The 26720-nt window shown below is 36.7% G+C and overlaps 1 protein-coding gene across 3 annotated transcripts in view; it reads right to left on the reverse strand.

Annotated features, from left to right (window-relative positions):
* RBM26 (RNA binding motif protein 26) overlaps positions 1-26720 on the reverse strand; it is a 49828-nt gene that overhangs the window by 20400 nt on the left and 2708 nt on the right. For 2 of the 3 annotated variants that reach the window (XM_066176338.1, XM_066176340.1), the window contains exons 2-14: positions 18416-18534; positions 17593-17729; positions 16635-16723; positions 15868-16079; positions 13769-14029; positions 11369-11608; positions 9762-9929; positions 9262-9402; positions 8127-8238; positions 7191-7350; positions 5776-5940; positions 1752-1883; positions 678-749 (exon numbers count right to left, since the gene is read on the reverse strand). In XM_066176338.1, coding sequence (XP_066032435.1) covers positions 678-749; positions 1752-1883; positions 5776-5940; positions 7191-7350; positions 8127-8238; positions 9262-9402; positions 9762-9929; positions 11369-11608; positions 13769-14029; positions 15868-16079; positions 16635-16723; positions 17593-17729; positions 18416-18534 — 2008 coding nt within the window. The remainder of the gene's footprint in view (positions 1-677; positions 750-1751; positions 1884-5775; positions 5941-7190; positions 7351-8126; positions 8239-9261; positions 9403-9761; positions 9930-11368; positions 11609-13768; positions 14030-15867; positions 16080-16634; positions 16724-17592; positions 17730-18415; positions 18535-26720) is intronic. The other variant, XM_066176339.1, reaches the window with a different exon arrangement.

Consider the following 26720-nt stretch of genomic DNA (forward strand, 5'->3'; position numbering starts at 1 on the left):
ATGTTAAAAACACTGGAGAAGCCTGTTCCCTGAAGTGCTAAATAGATCTGGAAACATGCATTACAAACTTTGCTACTGCAGTAAACACACCAGCCACGTTATATTCTGAAAATTGGAACCACTGGCCAAAATACATAGCTCATAATCACAATTCAGATGCACCTTTCCCACCTTACCTCTCTTTGTCCTTTCTACACTGATTAATTTCCACCTTTATCTTTTCACAAGTACTGCAAATTGTAAAATCAAATAAAATGGTAAATATTTACAGCATCACCTTTTAAAGGACACAGAAGTCCAGAAACATTTTTATAGAACTGCTTTCTATAGTGTCATATATAATGTCAAAGTTCATTTATTTTTTTAATAAATTCATTCATTTTTATTTTTGTATCCTTGTAAATAGCTCAGGATTATGGAACAGATCAAGTTCTTTTTATGACTGGATAAAAAGAACCTGATTGATTAAACAAAATCCACAAAATAACAGCTTTTGTCCTTCTTATAATTATTTAGGCATCTGCTGACTTTTGATTCATTATACTTCCTTAAACTAACCCTTCACAAAATTTTTTTCATTCATAGTTATGAAACAATACTGACACAAGGGATTTCATTAAAAAATTAATTCTAGTTACAATAAATATGGGAGAAGAGAATATGAGACATTTTCTTACCTTTTCAGTTGTAGGAGTAACTGGCTTTGACACAAAACCCAGTCTATCCTTCACAGATAATTTAGTCACATTCTAAGAAAACAAGGCAAAATTATAGTTCAAATGTACACTACAAGCATTAGCAATTTAGAAAAAAACATTTAACTAATGAAACCAGAGCCTTTTAAGCAACAAGAAAAACATTCAAACTGTTGATAAAATTCATTTTAGATATTTGATTTTGCAGCTAATATATGTCTATAATTGGAGCACATTTGTAGCTTAAATTCAAGCAACTTCCTGCATTTGATGCAGATGTAATCTGCAAAGAGCAGATTCTAGAACACAAAAACTGTAGTTTATTTAAAAGGGCCTGTGCATATAATCCTCTGCCAGCTAGCATGTCTTGGACTTCTTGCAAAAAATATGTAGGATGATCTTTCATTCCAAATTTGGCTTCTTATTTGTCTTACTCAATTTGTGCCGGTCTTCCTTTCCAGAAGTAAAACCAAAGCCTGGGTGTAATGCTAATAATGAAATGTTGCAAATATAATAAAACATTAGAGCCTATTTCTAATAGGAGTAACACACCAGATTCTGTCATCTTTCACATTGGTACTGTGGTTACATTCTTCCTTTTATTAGGGGTGATGTACAAATTCTGAAAATTCTTCTAGATACAGAGCTTCATTCTCTAATGGTTTTAGGTGTTTAACAGATAAAATATATATACATTGAAAAAAAAATTAGCTTTAAGTTCTTTGTATGGAGACTCGCTTTATTTCGAAATCTGACACCAGCAATATAACACAACAGTCCTGGAACAGTCTGAGAGCCTGTCAGTTTTCCTTTTTTCCTTCTAAACTATGTAAAAAGCTATGATACTACAAAATTAAGTACCATGTTCAGGTAAAAAAAGCCAAATATTGTTGCACTGAGGAAAACTTTAATAGAAAAACACCACTAACAATGTAAGCAGATGCAATTTGAAGTAGTAAACGTGTGCCTGCACTATAGAAGCAACTGGTATATTCATACACTATGGAACCTACTTCAGAAAGAACAGGCAACTGAATTTCTCACTACAGTACAAACCTGAGCGACTTCTGTGTTGGCACCCTGTGCTTCCGCAGGTTCAATGTTACTCGCAGGTACCGGGCCAAGCCGCTCCTTCACCGACTGCTTCACCACAGGCAAAGCGGGCTGCGGCACTAAGGGCTGGATCACCTGCAACACCGACCAGCCCCCAAAAGGCACAGCACAAGATTAACAACAGAAGGCTGCTACACCTGTCATTCAGTTAGTACACAGTGAAATTACAATGGAATTTACATTTGCGCTTCTTCCCTTCTATCATTCAATGGCTTTTTCACCTGATGTGATAAACAACCACTTCATTTACTGTCTCATACAGAATATTTGTGTAGCGCAAGTGGCACTAACATCCATTTTGCACTTGCAGCTTACAGAAGTGACCAAACAACTCCAATTTATTTCTATTAATTACATTTACTCAGCCTAACTTAAATTCTACCTGTTAGAACAAAATAAAAGATAATAAAGAATTCCTCTCACAATTGATTCCTCTCACAACTCTTTTACCATCAACCATTCAGTTATGAAAAGACAGAATACAAACTTATATGGTTTGTAAGACAAGACTCTCACTTTTTACAGTGATACGTCACTTTTCATCTCCTTGGACAAACAGAAAGAAAAGGATATAGAAACATGTAGTCATGGGACAGAAGAAAAAGAAAAGAGAGCAGATAATCTTTGAATCTCCCGTGGATATACCCTATGAGTTAACACCAGTCCTTTTTTTTCTTTGACAAAAACATTCAACAGTTAAGACCAAAAAATATGCTTCCAAGCAAGCTTACTGTCATATTTATAGCTCTCAGAAGGTCACCTAATCCATTTCTCCACTGTAGGGCGAAGTCAGTTATGCCATTACTGACAGTATCTATCTATCTCGATCTTACAGATTTTCAATGAAACAGGTCCTGTCACCTCTTTAGGCAAAAGTGCTTCAGCAGGCTTTGGCATTAGAAAATGTTTTTTTAATATTTAACCTAAATCTCTTTGTGCTGCCTTTTAAGCCCAGAACTTCCTGTTTTATCTACCTCAGACGTGGACAGCATATTATTTTCTGCTTCCTGGTAGAAGCTTTTTATTTGATGATTTATTATAGTTGACTCCCATAATCTTTATCTAAGTACTTTCCTGCTCTCAAAAATTCTACAGCAAAAAATTTTCCCAAGTAATCCTGCTGATAAAACCGCAATGGTTAAGCAATTGCGCTGGACCAGATACTACTGAAGAGATAATTTAGAAGTCAACTGACTTTACAGTGAAGAAAATTCAAAAGCCTGTCTTTGGCGGCTGACAGACAAAATCTAGTTGGAAGCCATTACAAATACAGGTGAAATTAATTAACAGAAATCTTGACAAAAACACAAATATTTATAATATATAAATAAGTATAAAGTTCCCATACTACACAAAGATACAATACCAAATATTAATTTCAATGAAAAGAGAAGTAAAGATTCATGCTCCTGAAAGACTTATGAATAAAAAATAACTGTTTACTGACTCAACAATTTATTAAATAATTATATTTTAGGGTAGAAGAACACTGAAGCATTGCACTCAAAATTTTAATTTCCTGTTAAAAGTTTTTCCTGTTACTATGCGCCTTCTATGGCTGATACCATACTTCAAAATGCAGTCTGCTGACATGTACTGAATGGCTGTTCTCGGTGACACAGGAACATTTAATACTGTCCCCAGGACTAAGGGGGATTCATTCTCAAACCAGCAGAATTAACTTGCTACAGGTGGTGTGACTGGAAGCTCTTAACACCACTAAAAATTATGGAACTACTAAAAATAACAATTATATAGATGGAATGTTTGCTTGGAAATATAGAGTTAATACTCCAATAATACTCTGAATAGCACAATCAGTCATAGCATAGCTATCCTTTGAGTAAGAGGGAATCTCTGTAGGAATGCAAATTACATACTCCACTGCCCTCTACTGGCTGAGATGAAAATCAAGCTTAGAAAATAAATACCATTTTGATCAGCAGTACTTTAGACAAATCATTAAGGATATTGATAAAATCTAAAGGATAATATCAGGGAAGACAGTGAGATAGATGTAATTAAAACCGAATTTCTGAAGATAAGAATCGGGGCATTTCTTACAGAGAAGGAGAGAAAAGAAACTGTTAAAATGCTGTACAGCAGGATTGCCATGGAAAACCAGGTCACTGATTCTGAATGATGACATACACCATCAAGAGAAAGTAGGAATTCTCAACTCAGAGCAGCAATTGAAAGACTCCTCTAACAAGTCATTCATGTATTACATCAGTATATATAATTAAGTGACCATTTCTTCTACAGAGCCTGTCTTGTATTTTTGAAGTGCAGAATGTGCTGCTGTTCCACACTGATGCCAAACGTAATAGAGCAGGATACACACATATTTTAAAGGACTTGCTACACCAGCTGCTAACTGAGAAGACTCTACTCAATAACCCACAGAGCCAGGGAGAACCCAAGGTTCCTTTTCTGTGTGAGTACAGCCACAACTGTACTGCTGACAAGTCTGATTTGGCTTGACAGAGGTTACAAATCTACCCTTCACAACAGTAACTGTTGTTTTTTGGTTTTTTTTTTTAACGTTGCCAATGCTGCTATGAGCATGACAACTTCCAAAAGGTGCTCCTCTGCAGTTCAATAAAAAAAAAGTAGATTCGAGTATGTATGTTGTGAGGGACCAGAAACAATCATCTAGTCCAACTGTCTGGTCACTTCAGGGTTGACCAGAAGTTAAAGCACATTGTTAAGGGCACTGTCCAAACACCTCTTAAACAGTGACAGGCTTGGGGACATCAGCCACCTCCCTAGAAAACCTGTTTCACTGCCTGACCACTCTCTCAGTAAAGAAATGCTTCATGTCCTGTCTGGACCTCTTGTGATACACCTCTCCAATCCATTCCCAGACATCCCGTCCCAGGATATCACAGAGATCGGCAACTACCTCCCTACTTAAAAACATCCCTGATTCCTTCCTAGAAAATTAGTCTGTCTAATGCAGTTCTCCTTTCCCACTGTTTTTTGCAAGTCCTTAGATCTATGTGTGTATACTTGTGTATAACAATGTATAACTCGGTGTAAAACAAATTCCTCTGCTACTTTGTACAACAATATGGATGCTCAACAGGGAAGGGAAGGGAAGGGAAGGGAAGGGAAGGGAAGGGAAGGGAAGGGAAGGGAAGGGAAGGGAAGGGAAGGGAAGGGAAGGGAAGGGAAGGGAAGGGAAGGGAAGGGAAGGGAAGGGAAGGGAAGGGAAGGGAAGGGAAGGGAAGGGAAGGGAAGGGAAGGGAAGGGAAGGGAAGGGAAGGGAAGGGAAGGGAAGGGAAGGGAAGGGAAGGGAAGGGAAGGGAAGGGAAGGGAAGGGAAGGGAAGGGAAGGGAAGGGAAGGGAAGGGAAGGGAAGGGAAGGGAAGGGAAGGGAAGGGAAGGGAAGGGAAGGGAAGGGAAGGGAAGGGAAGGGAAGGGAAGGGAAGGGAAGGGAAGGGAAGGGAAGGGAAGGGAAGGGAAGGGAAGGGAAGGGAAGGGAAGGGAAGGGAAGGGAAGGGAAGGGAAGGGAAGGGAAGGGAAGGGAAGGGGCTTAATAGTAAAGAGGGAAAAGCAGAACTTCTTGGAGGAACATGGAGATCATCTTTCACAAAAATAAATATAACTATGCTGCCTTTCTTATGTTCACCAGAAGAAATAAAAAAGTCTATACTAGTTAAAGCAAAATAGATGTTATTCAGCAGAGAGCTGTATCAAATCTTGCTTGAGATGATAACAGAGTGGAATATACCAAAAATCACCGAAGAGCTTTCTTTAAATATCTTCAGTCTCATCTTACTAATCAACTGCTCAACACTGCATATGAAGTCAAAGAATTTACAACTTAAGAGTGACTTCTGGAAATAAATTACATGAAGTAGTCATTATCGCAAAAGGACTTTAACTTGATATAAACATTCTTGTAAAAATGTTTTGAAGATTCTATTTTACATAATATGCTAGAACAGACTTAGACCCTCTACCTTCTGGGCAGTAGTCTGGATTTGTGGTGTGCTGCCTTCTCGATGCCAATAAACTTTAATAAAACGATTATTTAATACTGCTTCTGTACTCGATATAGCTTTCTTTGCTTCCTCATGTGTGGCAAACTGAATAAGGGCACCTTCTGGATCACCTTGATACGCAACCTAAGATTTAAAAACAGAAGAACAAGACTTACTACACAGAGGATTCTCATTTGTGCCTAAAATGATCATTGAATCATTAGCTTTTAGACTTAGAAGCTTACAACTTACACCCAATATGTGTCATTAGATAAATATTTTCCACTCATGAGCCTGTTTGAAAGGCCTGGTGTCAAAATCAACTTTGAGTTTATGTTAATAAACTTTTAAGATTAGTTAAAAAACCTCAAAGAAAGAAAGTAAAGCACAACCCTCAGTCAAGCAGTATTTCGATTTGTAAGTATGAGTCATTGTTTGAAAGACAAAAGGAAGCATGAGCAAAGTAAAAAAAAAACACTACAAAAATGCAGGGTAAATGATAGTAAATGTCCTATTTAATAGAGAACAAAGTTCATTTTGATTTCCCTCCTCTGAGCATTAACACATTATTTTAGTTTCAAAAGCCAATATTATACTCTTCAAGAAGAGCATAGCTTGCAATCTCCATATACATAGCTGTCTCTCCCTGCACATCCTTATTTTACTTGTCTTAATGAATAATATTGCCTGCTAATACGCCCATATTCTTAGGTAAACTAAGAATTGCAACAGGAAAGGGTTTAGAAAAATGCAAGATAGCATCTGAAACTTGTTGATAATGAAGCACAGTGAAAAGTCACACTGAGTAGCTTACACAGTGGGTATGAAATACTGACATTACACATGCAGCCTGCAATATGTAACATCAGCCTAAGTCAGGCCCTACTTCTTTCATTGTTTTCATCTCTCTTTAATTGCTTATTGGGTGACTCCAATAAACCACAAAGTTTATTTAAGGGACAAACCATCAATACATGTTCTGTGGAACTAGAAAGCAATTATGTCACAGGGACTGCTTTCTGGATGAGAAATGCAGGTTTTATGTATTTACAACTCTATCTCTGAATATACAGAGTGTTTATGATAGCACATCCAAACTTGAGAAAATGGGTGAGAAAACCCATGTTGCAATCAATTTTCAGTGTTTTAAACAATGCCTCTTAAAAGTCTTGTCTCTGAGGAACACGTATTCAAAATCTAAAAGATGTCTAGAACATTTCATTTCTGCTTTTAAAATGGCAATATCATTAACAACAATGAGATCTTGTTTAAGAAACAAGTTAGGAAAATAATAAACAATTTCAGGGAACCAGGAAAAAATCTGGCATTATGCTTTTAGCAACTACTACTACCTTTACATCAAAGCATTCTGCTTTGTCTTTGTTAACTCTTACCTGCAAGTTGACTAAGTTTCCAAACTTACTGAAGTGCTCATTAAGTTTGCTGATGTTGTTAAGTTCTGGGGGAACTTTTCTCAATTCAAGTTTTGTATTTTCATTTCCAAACTGCACTTTCTTCTGGAAACCTGGACTATTTGTTCTGTTAAAATTTTGCCTGCAACAAATAAAAAATCAAGCCAGAAATCCATAGCAAACTAGCCAACACAATGTTAAACTCTATACGTTTACATAGAAGCATGTGTGTATGAGACACAAAGATCTGTAGACTTAAAAAATACTGCAGTTTTAGAAAAGTGAAGGAGAGTACAGGACACATGCCCATACACCCGGCCATCTTCCCCACTGATACTCTCAGCACACCCCAGCACATAAATCTGTGACATAATTCACATTATTTGCTCATGTCAGTAATTCCTGACTTGCACAATGCTTCTCTCCAAAAAGTTCTCTCTGTTTCTTAGCTATTCCATGAAATTCCCCCACTACTGTTTCAAATAACTATTACTTCAAGGCTCTCCTCACTCCCAGCAACCTCTTAAAATCCCTTCCAACCTTGCACCCTCTGTTTTTTTCTCAGTAGTCTACCTGGCAACTCATATCAAAATAGCAGTGATAAAATTCACATTTCACAACTAAAATCAGTCATCTCTAACAAACATCACACTGCAGCTTCCCTGTTTCTTAGATCGTGCCACCTTTCAAGGAACAGATCTAGTATCATCCAAAGCAACGTCATCTATCTGTATACTATCTCTGATAGAAGACAGTGAAATACAGATCACACTACAGTATGATTTACTTTAGTACCATCAGTGTACTCTCAGTTTCACTTGCTTGCAATTTACATACATATACATATGTTTCAGATTACAGTAAAGCAGTTCATGAAATTCCAGCTCTTAAGTCAACACTGTGTTAACAATCACTCACTTGTCAAACCAAGTCTTCTTCGTAGGAACTCCACCATCCCCTGCACCAATTGTTCTTTTTCTGGATTCAGCGTCTACCACTATTCTCATACTACTTTTATTAGGAGGTTTTTCTGTAAATAGATGAGAAGATTTTACTTTTTTAAAATTTATTTTCTGTGTATTTGATCGCAAAAAAGTATTCTGCTCACACTGAATTCGCACTGCAAAGCATAATTGTTTATTTTGAAATTACTATGATTCTTTTTCAGACTGAATCAAACCTTGGTCACAGACTTCTTTACTATCAACAGATGCTGTGACAGATGAAAATAGCTAATAGCACTCATTATGTCACATTAACATCACACATAGAGAAAACAAAAGAGGTGTGACAGAAGGCATCTGCCCCGAGATGACTGTGCTCGGATTCACAATGATTCACAATGTCCCATGCAATACTCTGAGGCTCACACCACTCCAGCTAACACCTCCATTCTACTATTAGATGGCACACACAAAAATGGTCATGATTGGAAATGCACAGTACTCCAGGGCACTAACACCTAGGAGCAAGATTTATGGATGGAGTGGGAAAGGAGTCACTTTTGCTGAAGAACAGGTATCACACTGGGGGACTCCTCACTGAAAATACACCAACAGAAACATAGTAAGATTAAAGATAAATACATACAAATGCAAATAAAAAACACATTAAAAATGGTTTTATCCCTCTTCCATTCTCATTCTATGTGTTGCTGCTTCTTCTCAGGGCCACAGGAACTGCGAGGTTAAGATTACTCGTGCATAAAACTGCTACCAGATAAAAATGACTCCCTCCTCTCTGCAGCAAAAATCATCCTGAGGTTCTACTACAGAAACATTAACATTTTTCTGTACAAAAGATATCCAAAAGGGACCAGTTACTTCAGCTAAGAGTAAACTGTGCAACACTATAGCAAGAGATTTCATTTTACCTGCAAGAAGGCACACACAAAGTAATTATGGACATAGTTCCCTATTCAACTAAACATGTCTTAATTCCAGAGGGTTTTAAAAAAATGCAATGTTTTCCAGGTATTCTCTGGAAAGTTCCTCAACCTGCATTAATGTAAGAAAATCAGCTAAACTAACTAAGTATAGCTTTGAGAGCATACCTCTGGGTGGTAGATCCATATCACCTGATGTGAGTCCTATTAAATTTGGTCTTTGGGCATGTACTCTATGTCTATACATAGGTCTTGAAGTATTTGTTATACTTGGAGCTTCTGGATTATAGCCATCTGTGTCATACGTTTCTGGTAACAAAGAAATTGTCTAATTAAAATAAATTGCAGTTAAAACCCCTAAGGTTTCAAATATAATATAATAAAATATTTAACTACAAGACAGAGTTACAATAACGGAGTTGTATAACCACTATCATAAAAAACCATCATGCTAAGTTTTCTGCTTAAACACAATGAAAATACTACTCTCCAGTCAAAATTCACACTTTATATGCAAATTTTACTTCCATCTTGAACTAAGCCTGAAAAGAAGAATGTTAATTTACTGTCACAATCCATACAGTACAAACTTTTTCTCCCAAACTATGACATGATAATCTCTATAAAGTACAGTATAATATGAATCAATGTTATTCTATTTAGCAAACCTTGTGGGCAAAGCCTCAGTACTACACCTGCTGTAAAAAGAGAGGGTGGAGCAGGAGGCGGCTGGTGATGAATACCCGTGGTAACAACAGTAGGAACTGAGCTGGTTGCTGAATTTGGGGGGGCATCCATGCCAGCAGGCTGCAATGGTGGAAGGGGAGGGGGTGGTCCTGTCAAAAACAAAGGAAAACACTGCATTCATTTATTATCCACTAAACTTTCATTACACTCCATTCAAAAGGAAACTGATCCGAAGTGCTTTTAAGGCTATTTAAGAAAAATGGGGCTGAGAGGGCACATCTGCAGACTTGATGCTATACCATAAATTCACATGAAACCACCCCCAACAGCAAATGACTCATAACTTGGATTAGAGAGAAAAGCATTTGAATCATTTAACATTTCTCCAAACACCTTCTCTCTACAAGCAAAATTTAATTCCTAGCCCAGTATTCATCTTTACCAGGAGAAGCATTTTAAAGCCTGATAAAAACTGATCAAAGAAACAAATCCTATTTTTAAAATAAAAAAAATATTTTTGATATAACAAAAATGTTCCATGGTGACATAACTAACTTGACTGAAATTATTTTTCAAACACCCAAGAAGAAACCTTCAACCCTAATGGAACTCTTCTTAAAACAGAGGGGTTTTTTTGTTTGGTTGGTTTGACTTTTTTTACAACAGGTAATGTGACATTTTCAAAGCTAAGCAGTCAAGCTCGATCTTCAATTTAATCATTGAGAAGAGCAGGTTTTGGAAGAAGTTATAAAGTGATATATCTGAACTTGTGAAGCAGATCTGAAAATAGCATGTAAGGTAGAACTAACCAACCCAGAGGAGATTACACACTGTATTAACTGAAATAAATACATTCATTCATATCTTTCTTAAAGATACTATCAACAGGCAATTAAATCAATTTAAGAAATATCTAAGCAGTATCAAATATCACTTACTCCTGAATAATTTTACCAAGTGAGACACTTAATAAAAAAGAGAGAAAGGAATAATCACATATAACTAATATAATAGCTTTTAAACCACACAAGGTAACTGAGTACTAAACTTTAGCTACTTTATAAATGACAGCCAAGCACATAAGTTTTCATGTAATTTTTAGTGCTTCAGCTGAAGTACTTTCCAGTGAAACAGTAAACAAAGCGGAGAGTTTCTTAGTCACAAGTTTAGGTTCAGAATTGATCTCAAACGATATTTGCAGGTATAAACTTGACGTGGTCATGAATTATCTTTACTTCTATTAATATAAATGGAACAGTTAGGATCTGTTGTTTCCAGGATTTTCCCTTAACAGCAGTCAATTTTGGACAACTTCTCTGTAACACTGAAGGAACTTAATTTTGCCATGTCATGTTTATACTTGAAAATATTATTCCATATTAAAGAATGACAACATTTTACAACAACCAGCTCTCCAACAACTATCATCAGAAAGAGTAATTCTGAGGGAAACTATGCCATAGCAGAGCTCAGTTCAACTTTCTATAATACAGCTGGGATTCTTCAAAACAGCTTTTTGCACTGCGTACAATTCAAGTAAGATTCAAGCTTTTCTGCTATAATATGGAATTTAATCTTTTTTAATTACCTGTTACAGGTGGAAGGCTAGGTGGTAAGGGGCCTGGTGGTGGTACTGGAGGTCTAAGGTTAACAGGAGGAGGACTCAGAATTGGTGGAGGGGGAGGAAGTCCAGGAGGAGGTGGTCCTTCGACAACAGGGGGTTGTGCTGGAAAAGGCAGAATGCCTGGAAGATTCACATCTTCTACCACTACTGGATCGCTTCCATGATCAAAAGGGCACATGTCTCCTCTCATACAGAAACCCTTCTCTGAAACATCAAAAAGGACTGATGTTAGTATTCAACAGCTGCAGCTTGATTCAGGGTAAACACAAGACATTCAATGTGGCAGTTTGTAAATTAAGAGCTCCACATACCAGCAGAAGTTTAGATTAGAAAATGAAATTGACCATTAAACTGTATTGTTAACAGTCAGCACACACGGACATTGCAGAAACTTGCCAGCACAAGTGTTCAATTCTTCTTGAAGAACTGATTTTGCACTGAATTATAACAAATAGTGAAAGCAAAGAATGAAATCTAGTTGTCATCACATTAACAAAATCAATTTGTTTCTAAGCAAAAAGTGCAGACACTACGACTGAGAAACCCCTATTAAAAGTTAGATGTTAGTGATTTGAAATTCCAACATGAGCAAATTCACTCATTTTTTCCTCTTCTGCCATTATTTCAGGAAGCATTATAAACATTTGCCATAGCTTAATGTGATTACGTAAGAGAAAAAAAAATTGCTATTTCCATGTAACATACGCATTTGTAAATATTAAATATATATCAATAAAAAGGAATATACATTCACTTATTTTCTTTTACACACAAGTCAAACATAGAAGCAGGTCAGAGAAGGGGCACAAAAATTACCAGAAGCCTGAAGCACCTCTCTTATTAGGAAGGGCTGAGAGAGTTGGGGCTGTTCAGACTGGAGAAGAGAAGGCTCAAAGCAGTGAATTTAAGGACTCACTGCAGCCTTTAAGTACTTCAGACTTTTTGGTGGGACCTGAAGTGGTAGGGTCAGGGGTCATAGTTTTAAACTAAAACACCATAGATTCACAGTAAATATAGGAAAAAGGAATTACTATAATAAGGGTGGTGAAACAGTGGAAGAGGTTGCCCAGAGAAGTGGTGGATGCCCCACCCCTGGAAACATTCAAGGTCATGTTGGACTGGCCTCTGAGCAACAAGATCCTGTTGAAGATGACCATGCTCACTGAGGGATGCTACACTACGTGACTTCTATAGGGCCCCTCTAGCCCAAACTGTTCTATTATTATCTGTTCAGCAATAGTGCCCACAAAAACAAACAACACCAAAATACCAGTCAATGCAATACAGGGAAAAGGCTGAAACACCTTCTAGTGTAATAGGAGGAAGAGGAGTGCCCAATTCCTCAAAACATGATGTGGGGAAGAAGTATGAAGAATTATAGAGCACATTAAATTGAAATGTTAAACAAAGACAGAAGTTCACCAGAGGGTAAAGTCAAAAATTTGAAAGTGCGGATAGGAAGAACAGAATGATGGAACAATGTAGCCACCGAAGAGAGAAGACTTCAAAACAAAATTATGCATTCACAATTCCACTTGCTCCACAGCATTGTTGTGACGTACACTGGCAAAGCTACTCTTCTTAAGTGTAACTGCCAACACTTGAAAGCTCAGTTTCCCATCTTTTTACTAAAAAAAAAAATAAATTCTAATCCGAGTTCTGAATGTAAACTGGCCTAAAACTTAAACTCCACATTGTGGTACACAACAATAACAACAACAACAACAAAATCCCCCAGAAGCAACTTTACAGGGAGATTTCAACTCTCCTGAGCTCACAGGTTGACAGGCTGAATTTAGTTAAGGCACTGCCAGCTGCAGCAGCCTCTTGCGCATACTTTGGCAAAAGACATTTAAAATGAAAGCCTAAGACAGAGATAAGTGAAAACCTAGCCAGTTTTAAGAAACAGCTACACAGAAAGATATGATGGTCTAACATGAGCTTGAGAAGTATCAGCTCTAGACCTCTGTAGTTAAAAATTGTCCCTTCAACAGGACAGAATGAAATAGGATGAGATCAATAAGGTGCTAACCATTGTCAAAACCATCAAATACAGTATTTGCCTGGAACATGACATAAGACAGAAAACCTGGGTAAAACTGGATTTTTTTATAACCTTTTAATATACTATTTTTCTTTTATAGAAAATAGTCCTAGCAAGTTAAAAAATATACAAACATTAAAAAAACAAGCTGTCTGAAGTCAGTAAGAAGTGTACAAAATTTGCATTCAAGAATTGTGCAAAAGAAAAACCCCACTATACTAGAGAAGATCAGAAAAAGAAGGGTGAATTACCACAATCTTTTCAGAAAGTGGACATTCATAGCTGCAGGAAGCAATTAAAAAATTACAATTTGTACTTACCATCATAATCTCTACAGCGTTTCTTTGGTAGCGGAGGTCTTCCATAGGAGTTGTGGTCCAGCTGCTCTTCATGGAACTCCGACCAACTTTCAGTAGTGTTATTTCCATGATGAGCAGGAGCAATAACAGTAATAGTACTGCTCAGTGTAGGGACAGGGTAGTGGCCAGATGAAATATTTGTCACAGAAGAAACTGGAGTATAATTGTTCTCTAATGGATCTGTTCTATCCATGTCATATTTTGGCTTTCCCAAATCCCTTTCTGTAACAAAAAAATAAAAATAAAAATTATAGTGGATGATTTCTTATCCACCTTTTCACCAGAAGCATCCACTACTCTCTAATAATCTTTAATCAATATATATACACAGTAATTGAAATGTTTTACAGGTTGCCCAAAGTACCTGTGGAGTCTCCACCCCTGGAATTATTTATAACCTAGCTGGTCCTAAGCAATCTGCACCAGTTTATTTGCTTTGATAAAGGGTGTTAGACGACACCAACTTCAGAGGTCTCCACTAACCTCAACTATTCCATGATTCTACATTCCAAAGGTTTAACCAGAAAAATAATAATCTGTGAAGTACATATTCAGACCCTGGGCTATTTCAGTAACAGCTATATCCACAGTAGAGCAGATACCCTATTTAACTTCAGGCAGAGTACATCTTCTTTAATGATGGATGTATTGTAAGAACTTCAGATGGAAATTTTTTTTGAATAAGGGAAGCAATGACAAGAAAAAGGTAACCATCGCTTGCAAATACTATAAAAGTTACAAATCTTTAATGTTTCAAGACAATGTTTTTGCTGTATCTTCATTTTGTTGACCTTCATTTGCTGTTATACTAGAATGCATGCATTTATTGCATGCAAAGCTTTGCCATAATAGGTGAAATAATAATGCTTGACAGGTGTGGAACACTCCTGGGCAGATACAGCAAGTAAAATGACCTTTTATTCTGAATACATACAAACTATTCTTTCTTTTCTAGTATTACCACCAAATAAACAGTAAGTATCCCAAGTAAGACAGCATAGTTATGTCAGGATGTAAGTTAATAGACTTAAATAACTCCACATTAAAGGATCATTATGAAATAGCTTAAAGATGGCACATCAGTGTGGGTAAAACAGGCTTTTCTTCATGTTCTAAGAAAAAGAAACAAAGCTTTTACTATAAAATATTGTCTATACGGTACTGTCATCTCAGTTTATGTAAATAATCCTTAAATTAAGACTTAATCATGTTGAAATCTTTTAGTTAAACTGCTGCATGTTATTTAATTTGCTTGTTAGCAAGTTGTTTGGAAAATAACTGCTCTCATATTTTCAGGAATCTGCATTACTGGTTTTAAGGGTTACTAAGGCCTGTTTTACAGCAAGAAAAATAATACAAAGCAGAGTTCTTTCAGACTGCTTACACTCGTACATTGTTTAAGACAGGACAAAGACATAAAATTACTTTCATTGCTCTTTTCCAATTTACCATTAAAAACTATTGAGGGAAAAAGCATTCCTTTCAGCTGAAAAAGCAACCCTCTTTTTAAAGACGTTTAATTCTACAAACTATTGTACTGAAGCCTTAAGTCCTACAGATATGTGCACAAATGCAAATGTTTACTGTAACGGTTTCAGCCCTTTGCCTGTGACACTAAATAGGGGACAAGACCAAAATAACTGAGCTGTACTGTTCTGCTCAACAAGTCATTTATTGCCGAACAGGCAATTTCTGCCAGTTCCACCTTTGTACATGAGTATTAATTTCCGTATCATCCTAAACCAGATTCTGAGTTTCCTAAAACTTAATGAAATGCAACTAACTTGTATTTTTCTGTCTCTCTTGCAACAATGCTTAAAAGAGGCCAGCACAGTCACCTCAATACAAAAGTATTAAAGAAGAACAGAAGGTAAGAGAGGAAAACAAGCACTGAGAACACAATCACAGAAGCCTCATTTCCACAGAAAACAAAGCTAAATTTGATTAAAGGAACAAGAACGACAGAGGAAACTCTAGTACATTTTTAACACAGTTTTCAAGTTTAGTTTCTAAATTTTGTAGAAAACATTCACCGTATTTTAGAGACCAACTGTTGGTACCTCTGCTTCGCGTTCTGCTCCGGCTTCTGCTCCGGTCTCGATCACGGTCCCGCAACCTCTCTTTGCTCCAACTCCTACTTCGACTCCTGCTGTAGCTCCGACTCCTCCCCCTCCGTCTGTTGTATCGATCCCTGTAGGAATCTCTCCGGGGAGGATTTCGGTCATAATCCCTCTTCCGAGAACGTTCATCTTTTTTCCTTTCATCGCGACTTCTAAAAATGAAATATCAGAGGTTAAGTGCAAGAATTATGAAGCCGTAATTTGAAATCTTAATTACTCAAAAACTTAAAGAAATGGCAACAAATTGTATGTAACTTATGGCTACTCCTTTCTTCTCAGAAGGATTTTAAAATTAATTTTGCTTATTCATTTTATTTATACCATACCCAAGACTTTAAAACATATATAAATTTCTGTTTCTGTCCAATACTGCATATTTCCCAAGGTGGAATCACCAAGACTTATTGAAGGGAATGCTTCTAAATCAAATTCAAACTCAGTATCAAGCAGAATAAATACTGCAATATAAACCAGAAATCTAACACCAGAATTACTCCTAAAACTCCAAGGATGACAGCTGTGCACAACTCAAGAGACAGGTTACACTGACACACTCTCACCACTTAACTACATATGCATAAAAGCAATAGAAGTCTTCTTTTTAGGCTTATTAGATGACAACACAGAAACGAAGTATTTAATTCAGTAAAAAATCCAAATCCATCTGATTACTGATATAATACAAGGGGGTAAGCAGAGTTTTTTACCTGGTGTCTCTGTAGCGAGAACTTGACTGAGGAGGGCTGTGATTTAATCTTCTAGAGAACTTTTTCTCTCGCTCTTCCTCTTTAACTATCTGAATTCAAAGAATATATATTAGATTGAAACATGAGTACACTAAAATGCAGACTTCCGCATAACCAAATAAAAACCAAGCAATCAGCAGTAACACTATATTAAGTATTTCAGTCTCTAGCACACTTAGAGAATCTCCATAACATGCTCATTTCTATTTTTAGTAATAGACAGAAAATAAAATAATTAGTCTTTATAGTGCTGCACTGAAAATACAGCTGCTTTTACTGCAGGTAGACAAAAAACCATCTTAAGGCTTTGGGAAGATTTGAGAAGGCATGGATATTCAACAACCAACACCAAAGTTATTTTTTCATCAGCAGGTTATCTAGTTCAGTTCACACTTAAAATACTGTCACAAAGGCAAACGAAAAGCACAAACTTACTCTTCTGGCTCAATGAACAACATAAACACTTGTGACAAAAGGATATTATCTGGATCAAGCAGCTGAAGGAATGAGAATTGCTATTTAGAATGGCAGCCTGGATTTATGGAGAAATAAAGTGCAGCACAACTACAACAGCAATTTTGACCAGAGAACTAATGCAGGTTGTACTGCAGCTCCTACACTACTCAATGACTTCATTTACCTTTGCCTCGGCAAATCCATTTTGGTTTACCTTTGGAACACCCACTTGTGTTAGAAAAATCATGCAGCAGTGCTCAACATGCCAAGTACAAATCTTCTGACTTATTTTAATGTTGTCATGTAGTTATTAATAATATTATTAATTAACATTAATTATTATTGATATAAACTCTAATAAATTACTAATAACTGTCTCTAATAAACACTATGAAGTTAAATACAGAAGCAAATTACATGAATGAGGAAAAAGATGTAGATGTAAATTAAAGTCAAAGCCCACCTCTTCTTTTTTTGTCTCTTTTTCTTGGTGCTGAAAAAATTCCACTTTCAGGCTTCCTGATGATGGCTGTTCTGGTGGAGGTAGGTAGCTTTTTGTATTCACAGCATCAAACAGTTTTTCCACAAATATCTGAGTTTCTAAAAGTAAAGAGCATACAAATATCCATTATACAAAACCACGGTTAACATTTGCTTTAAAAATTAAGAAATAAATAAACCCCAAAAACCCAGACAAGCAACCAAAACCAGCTTTCAGCAAAAAGTTAAAACAACAGAGTATTTTCTTTATATACCATGTTCCTAATTTATATTTTAAAAGGATATTTTCAGAGTCAAAAAACATGTCAATAATGAACAAGGTTTCACAAAAGTTTTCAATTCTTGAATGATTTAATGTCTTTTAATAAAGAATCTGGAAAAATATTTCTGGTGTATATATAGAGGGAGGTTCAATACTTGCTCAGGAAGCTGTGGATAACCCAGCCCCAGAATCATTCAAGACTAGGTCAGACAAGGCCCTGGTAAATCTGGTCTAGTGCAAGGTGTCCCTGCCCAGGACAGGGGGCTGGAATCAGAGAATCTTTACAGTCCCTTTCAACCCAAACCATTCTATGATTCTGGGCCTCTGTGAGTACTAACAAAACATATACCTAATATAGGCATGCTAACCTATACACCTGGGCTTTTTAAAATTACTTTATGAAAACTGAATTACATTCTACAAAGTAACAAAGCCAATAAAAAGATCAAAGCCCGATTCTATGGTAAATGATTGCATGAATAAGACAGAATTTTCAATCTTAATTTTATGACAAAGCCCTTACCTTTCTGAAGAAATACATCCAGCTGATCAACACACAATGCCTTCAGTTCCTTTTCACTTTTATCCTTCTTTACCAAAGCCAGAACATATTTAGCTAGGGCAGATGGATCTGCATCACATCTACAAATAAATTAGTTAGGAAAAAAAAAAAAAGCTATTTAATCACAGAAATTAATGTCTGAAACTGGTATGACCAATACCTATATAGGGCAAAACCATTTCCTACCAAAGCAATTGAAAAATACTCTGGTGTATATCTAAATATCACTTTCCTTTTCAAGCGAACAATTGCCCAGAACATTTCCTAATAATGCTGCACAGAAAACATCAGAGCAAACTAGAACAAACCATGTCATAAGAAACAGCCTCAACTGCCAAACTGTTTTGTATTAAAAAACAAAGACAATAAATACTTCCCTAACTCCCCAAAAAATGGAATCAATAATTGTGAATGAAATACTGAGTAACTGTTATCTGGAAGAAGTCAGTCTATCCAATTACAAATGAATACATTGATACAGTAGAAGTGATCTATGCTAACAAAAAAAAGAAAAAAAAATCAGACCCTTGAGTATTCTCCTAAATACACTTTTCAACATTCTTATTACTACTTACATATGAGCACTGTGAAAACGGAAACTGATTTTTTCAGTTTCAAACTTGGTTTCAAAAGCCTAAATTCATATATTGTAACAGACACTTCTGTAAGAGGTACATTGAAAATGGAGGGAAATTTAGGGGATCATTATCCAGTTGATATCTGAATTCAGAAATCAACCAACAATTACATACAGAGTGCCTCAATGCAGAAGCTGATGTTCATACACACATCAACAAAGAATTCATGTATCCAATAGAACATTATTTAATATAAGTGGCATTTTTTTTAAACGTTTCACAAATAGGAATTTACAATGAACTTCATGGTGGTGTTGCAAAACCTGCCAAAGCAAGTGAGACTAATGCACAAAACTATTCATAAAGAGTAACTAATGAAATGGTGAGACACTGGTGTTAAACAACTTAATCCCCCTATTTAGCATATACCAAATCCCCCTGTTTAGCATATACCAAAGGAAGACTTCAGGCCCCACAAAATAACACAGGATTCAATGGATGCAGACTGGTCATGTGATACAGACAGCTGATTTGGGTGGTCATCTAAGTTTGTACTAATGTTATAAAGAATGACAAGAAAAGAACTGCATCAATGCATCCCAACTGTACATGTTTTCTAGCAAAAATAACCAGTAAGAAAAATTAATCTGTGGTCAGGGAGTTGCACTGAATATGAACATTACACAAATACTGCTCTAGCATCGAGGTCTAACAGTCATAATAAAGGAATATGAAGTTTAAAATCCCCTCCACAATGAGTAAGATACAAATGCTGAAGCTTAATTACCAATCTAAATGTTGATCATTGAAATGACATTATTTCGGACACTGAGCAAAACAACCCAAATCTCTAAACAAACATATCACACCACCTAATTCCTCTCACCAGAGAAACTTATCTCCTGCATGGTAACAACATTCCCCCTGCAAACATATCCACTAGGCAAAGGAAGCTGATCTGTCAGCATCACTTACGCATAGCCTGGGCCCAGAACACAGAGCCCTGAAGTTAAAGGTCAGAGCTCCAAATGTAACCCAGCATCCTCTAGAAAGCAGGCAGCAGTAGAATTTCATGCTGAAAAAGCAACTTGGGCTGCTAGTGGAGATACCACTGTATTCCATGTTAGTCTGCTTTACAGATACAGGAAACAGGAGTTCATAATCAGCCCACATTCCAAAAGAACCCACACACACTAAATGAACAAAATGAAAATATATACTGCGAATAAAAAACCAGACTGCACACTGACTGAAAGTTCTTCAGAAATTTTTCACATTTGTTTGCCCCATTCCAGTCTAACAATTCTTCATCCAGAAGAAAATACTGCCCAAGCATTAAGTCAGTGCACAACCTGACACAGCCTCCTACAGTGAGAGCAGTAGGACTCTAACGCTGCAAGCACCTGAGCACATCAGCCAAGCAGATTATCTAAACGCCCAGTGTGGAAGAGCGGAAGAGCGTTCATCACAGGCTGAAGTGAGGGCTCTCTCTGCCTACAGCAGGCCCTAAGGCCAGCATTTCATCACCTCTCAATCCTTGAACTTGCAAACCTATTAACTTTTTTTACTGTTTCTTCATGCAACTTCAACGGCACTTCAGATTTTCAATACTTTCCCAGTTTCAAGCTGAATCGTGCCATGGAAAATTAATGTGCTATTTTCATCATGACAGTTTTTTTTTATTCTCAGTTTTTCTTTTTCAATTTCCATTTCCACAAATTTGGTTCTCAATTGATAACACAAATAGTCAGTTGTCATTGTACAAAATATGCTACAACTTACTTCAATGACACATGCACTCAAAATTTAGGGGGTCGGGGGGAAACCCCTAGTCAGTCTAGAAGGTAAAAACCTGCTGCTCTTGGCTACTACAGTGTTTTAATTCTCCAGCTCCTACAGCACTGACTGCACGAAAACCTCATATTCAGTTTAAAGCAATTCCCCTTTCATGAGCAGGATAAAAAACGGAAAATCTTCTCTGGAAAGCCACCTAGGCTGTAACAAAATAAACAAACCATAAACTATCCCCTGAAAAACAAACCAAAACAACCCACAAAACCGCACAAAAGCAATGAACACAACTCCAAGCCCCAAACAAACAGAAGATGTTTAAGAATAATGAACAGTAATTGCTTTCATCCTCCCTGCCAAGATGACTTCGGAAATCTTAGCAATCCTGCCCACCCCAACACTTGAACTCATCCACCCAACTCCAATATAAGCTCATGAAAATATTCTCAATGAAAATGTACTTTTAATTTGCAAAACACAGGATCACTTTCTGCTGTGCACTCACGCACGTTTTAACATTTGTCCCCCTGTACAGCTACATATGAACAATGCAAAATAATCATACTGAATTCTACTATTATTATTATTCAGTGTGTACAGGGGAATTTCTACAGCAATAAGAATTGTCTTTTGAATTTTGGCTACTTAACAAATACTATTTTTTAAAAAATTCTAACAGGCAAATTATTTTAAATTGACACTAATTAAGCATTAATGAATACAGAGAGCTTTGTGGTAGAGTGAGATGAAGATGCTTTTGTAAATCAACAGTAGGATTTTATGTCCTTTCTTTTAAATTAAATTTTAATTTTTTAAAATTAAACTGTAAATGATCTTTGCACAGAGTCTGACAACCCTTTTTTAGGCACTGACTTGAAACAGAAGTCTCCTCATCTGTATCTGTTCTTCAAAGCTTGAAAAAAACCCACGAACAAATTATGCTTTCTCCACACTACTGTGAAGACTGTTACTGTACCTAGTATCTTAAACAGATCTAACAAGTTTATAATCCGACCTTTTATTGCTTTTCAAACTCTTGTAAAATGCCTTTTTTTAAGATGATGCTAAAATTAAATTGCTACCAACCTCAAGTGACAGAAGAGAGGACCAACAGGTCTCATGAAGTAAAAAATAAATTTAGTTTACGAAACTGTGAATAAAGGAAGTCTGCCTGAAAATTTGTTTATAGCTCTCAAGAGTTCTAGACATGAGCTTTAATCATTTTGTTTGGGGGGGAGCTTTTTAAAAAAGCAATTCCTTTCCACTGTTTCACTCAAACTTAATTCTGAAACATTCTGTATAAATTCTCCATCCAGTGGTTTAGTCACAATCCGCTGGTTTGGATTATGGGGCCTTGAGTTTTCCTCATAAACAAGATCTTATGTTCTCTAGTTTAACAGTATTTTCTTAGAGAATAGCAGCCTTTGTGTGAGAATAATAGGCAATATGCTGGCTCTATCTTTGTTGTGCATACATGGATTTTTCACCGATTTTGAGCTAGCTTTGTCAGTTTTTCTAAACCTCTTTGTCTTGCATTTTATGCTCTTATAATCGACTTTGTTTTCTTAACAAGTAATGTGAGATTAAAGAAAACAGGAAGGCACCCATGCTGATGGCAGCAAACATACTGTGTAGAACAAGGATTTATCATCCAACCTATGCATATTTATATTCTTGCAGATGGAAAGATAATACAAAAAGTTGCTCCAAAAATGAACAAAAAAAATGATATTTTGATTCTCATGCTCACTGAATGCTATACATTTTCAGTTATTAAATACAGGTTTCAATCCTTAGCTAAACTTGAATATAGTGTGGTACCTCAGTCAGCACCATAAACACAATCTGTGCATTACACATGTGACAGAACTTGATGCATAACTTCATTCTTATGGTAACGCCTGGCTACTACAGAAATGGTCACATCCATCAGAGCATGGAGAAAAACATTTCTCAACTCTGATTTGCCTACCTCCATCCCCTCAATATTCTGCAGGCATGTGCTGCAAGCACTAAAATGGATCTGTAATCACAAATTTCTCCTCCCGTTTTCGCTTTTATGTTTTCTTTAACAAACAAACACCAGCTGGCACAAGTAATCTGAATTCATTTTCACTGCAACAAGTGCATCCCAGTGTGTGCCACCATTAAACACCGTAGCGTGTTTTCTTACACCTAATTTCTGAATATCTATCATTGTTCCTAGCAACGTTAAATGTTTTTACCTCCAGTAATACTTTTTTGCAGTCTGTACTCTCTAAGTCAGAAAATATACAGTGCCTACTCCTCTCCATTAAACAAGAGAGGCTGCTCATGTAACCCTGCTTTAATAAACAGCATTGAATATATAGAACATAGATGGAAGAATTCTCTTGCTAGATCTCTATGTGTTCTTCAGAGAATTATACAGATACCTCCAATTGCAATGCACCAGACAGAAGCTTCAAAAAGGAAAGCAATTCCTAATCAAATATTTTGCTCACTCACAGAAGGAACAGTTTAACAAAGCTCACAGGAAAGTTCAAAACCCCATGTTTGTCCTCACCTGGTTTAGCAGTCATTATTTGAAATTACAATTTCAAATAAAGATAAACTAGAAAAGCTGAAGCTGTCCAGGTAAATTTAAGCCTTGGGGTTTTTTTGATTTTGTTTGGGTTTTTTTGTTCTGTTTCTTTGTTTTTGTTTTTGTTTTTTTGAGTTTTGTTTGTTTGTTTTGTAGATAGTATTTGAAGAAGGGAAAGTAATTTGGCTGAGTCACCTCTCGGTACCATCTTCTTATTTGAATACTTTGAAATTCATTAAACACTTTTTAACCTATCCATTTCCAATACTCTATTTTTTTAAATATAAAATATGCTCTGAGAACTCACTTTGACTTTTTTAATCACCGGGTAACTAGAGTCTTAACTGAGAGATGCAGTATATGCAGAATAGGTATGAAAGGTGTTTGCAAAAACACGACTGGTGTAGCTGTATGCTCAAAAGCCCTTATGTTGCATGCACAAATTACTTCTTTAAGATGCAAAGAAACTACACAAGGGGATTTTTTTCTTCCGTTTTAAAACTAATGTACAAACCGAAAAGATGCTGCAAATCCTAAAACTAGTTCTTTGGCAAATTTAAACGACCACAACACACTGAAACCTCAAAAGCATGTCTGTAGTCCTCCAGGCAACAAATGGTGGTGTTGTAAAGGAAATAACATGTAGGTGCCTGCTATTTGTCATGCTCTGATCCTGAGAGTTAAAAACCTAAATTTCAGAGTCTAGTTTTGTTGCCTGAAGACTGATTGCTAAAATACTGTTCAGTTCTTGATATTAACCAAGGTGGACATGGCTGTGTTTGAAGACTGAGAGCAATGCTTTGTACTTGCAGGGCTGAGTGGGTGCAGAAAGATGTACACTGCATACTGGGCAGTGCAGCCAGCCTAATTCAGGCAGTTGCACCACTCTGTTGTTACTAAAAAAAAACCCCCATAATCTATAAAAAGCTATGGTGTTCAGTAAGTAAAATGAATGACAAAGTCATTCAGCAAGATCTAGCATTTCTCTTGAGACAATGTCCTGGCTGAGAAGGGCCACTCTCCCCTCATTCGCTTTCATTAACTCCCTAACAGCACTTAAAGCAATAGAAACACACTGAGGAATGCTGCAGCCTCCAAAGCTGCTATTCAAGCTAATGATGCCATTAAATCAGTTCTAAATTATTATGATACCCAGATCTGACATGTTCATACAGCTGCAATCAGTAATTGGCAGCCCAGAATGTCACCCCTAGATTGAAGACAGCTCTCATGAGGCAGAACAGCTGTCAGCTTGCTGGCTCTCCAACACCCATTCAATGCAGAAAGCAAAACTCATCCCAGCGTCTCTGGGACTTGCAATGCAGTCAAAGGGGTTTCACTTCACTGCTGGTACTCGCAGTAAGAACAAAACAAGTTTTCTGTAACAGCAGTAATGCTCTCCTTTTTATTTTCTGATTTCAGCTATACCTAATAATACCAATCTTCTAATATTAAAGTAATATTTTTACACAGAAGCCTAGCAGTATCAGCACTCCAAGGTAGGAACCTTGATTTCTCAAACAGCAGCTCTCTGAGTCAGGTGAACAGACCATCAAGTTTCATAACAGATGTTGAAAAATAACCAGTGTTAAAAATGACACACCACTGATGTGCATTTGTGCTTTATTTATCTTAGTTACAAACAGCTTCATGCAAAGTGTTAACAAAGTAAGTGAAATGAAGAGAAAAGCTCATTCCTTCTGAACTTTGGAAGTTTTGTGGAAAATGAGGGAAATCTCCTGGTGGCCCAGTGAGTGCTATGGGTAGGACAATCTGCCACACGAAAGGAATGACAAGGTTTTTCACTTTAACTTGTTCCTATGCTTTCAAGGTCCTGGCTTATTAGCATACTACTTGCACCACTGTTAAACCTCTTCTATTTGCTACCTTTGGTCAGTAACCGGTGAATCCAAAAAAAAAGGGCTGAAAAAGTTGACAAAGAACAGTGAGGGTGTAACACCAGGACACAGATCATTTGCCATAAAATATTCCAATGATAAATATACTCAAAATATTCTTTAAACAATTTTCATTTTATTCCATCTGATGTAAGTTGTTACAACACCACATTCACTTACAGAATCCACCAATGCAAAATACCTTTTCATTTCAATGAGGTATGCCTAAATACTCTATAAATGTTGTAGGCATTTCGTCTTCTTTTCGTTTGATTTAGTACAGGAACAAACCTTCACAAAAATGTAAATACAGTGAAGTGGAAAAAAAGTAGATATGGGAGTCTTAATCATATTTAAAGTAAAATTCAGCAGGCCACAGGAATATTTCAATTTAATTTATTTTACACAAAGTAATTAAAACCAAGGAAACTTTCCAGTGTAGAGAATTAGGGCAAGGGGAAGAACATTACAATGTCTTGAAAGCAAAATTTTGAGTGTAGCATTAGTACAAAAAGCCAATTTTTTTTCACAAGTAGAGATTCAAACAAATTCAAGAAAAAAAATATTAAAGAATCCCTACTTGGAACTTTGCCAAGCCAGATGCTGATATTCCAGCAAGGACCATATCCACAGTTTATAGAGTATCTGGAATGGGCTTGCAGAAAACAAACCCATCACAACTGAAAGGCTCAGTGAGAGCCTTGTTAGTACAGGAATCAGAAGTGACAGGCATACAGTTATATTCCAAGTTTAACATTCTTTTCCAACACTCGACAGAAACCACGCCATGGACAAGAGAGTGTGTAATGCTGGAAACTCAGCTCACTGCTGCCTGTAAGCAACAAGGACGGGTGGTAACAAATGCCTTCTTTCCAGAGCTGACTGGAGTTGAACATACAAGGTAATTCCAGTCAAACACAGAGCAGCCACAGCACAAAAAGCCTCTTGCCACTTTATTTGTACTAGTACTACATTTGCATGGCTGGATGTGCAATGATTCTGTGTGTGTATTTAGCAACTCCCTGTACGCCACACAGAGCAGCACGGAGAGTTATTTCCAAAAGCACAAAAGCAGCCTCTTCTTGAAGAGCTGTAGAAATCTCCTAGAGACCTATTACCCTTCAAACGGAGCTGCACTGCGCAAGTCCTTCAGCATGGCAGCATTTGCAGTTTCTGCCTCACTGCAACAAGACAAAACTCAGATAAGGCCTTTTTTGTATGGATGATCACCAAGGCTTTGCCAAAGGCATTGGAGTGGTCCAAAACAAACAAGCCAACCCAACAACCTACCACCAACAAAAAATTCCAAATCTTAAATCCTCCACCATCCATCTCCTTCAAACATTCTTGTCTATGAACAGTGTTTCCCACAGACTTCATGTGAAAGCAATCCAACAACCAAACCATGTCCAGTCCATGCAATTACAACACACATT

The sequence above is a fragment of the Chamaea fasciata genome, unplaced genomic scaffold, assembly GCF_029207755.1.
Source record: "Chamaea fasciata isolate MVZ Bird 193981 ecotype frontalis unplaced genomic scaffold, bChaFas1.0.hap1 SCAF_2, whole genome shotgun sequence".
NCBI classification, from domain to species: Eukaryota; Metazoa; Chordata; class Aves; order Passeriformes; family Sylviidae; genus Chamaea; species Chamaea fasciata.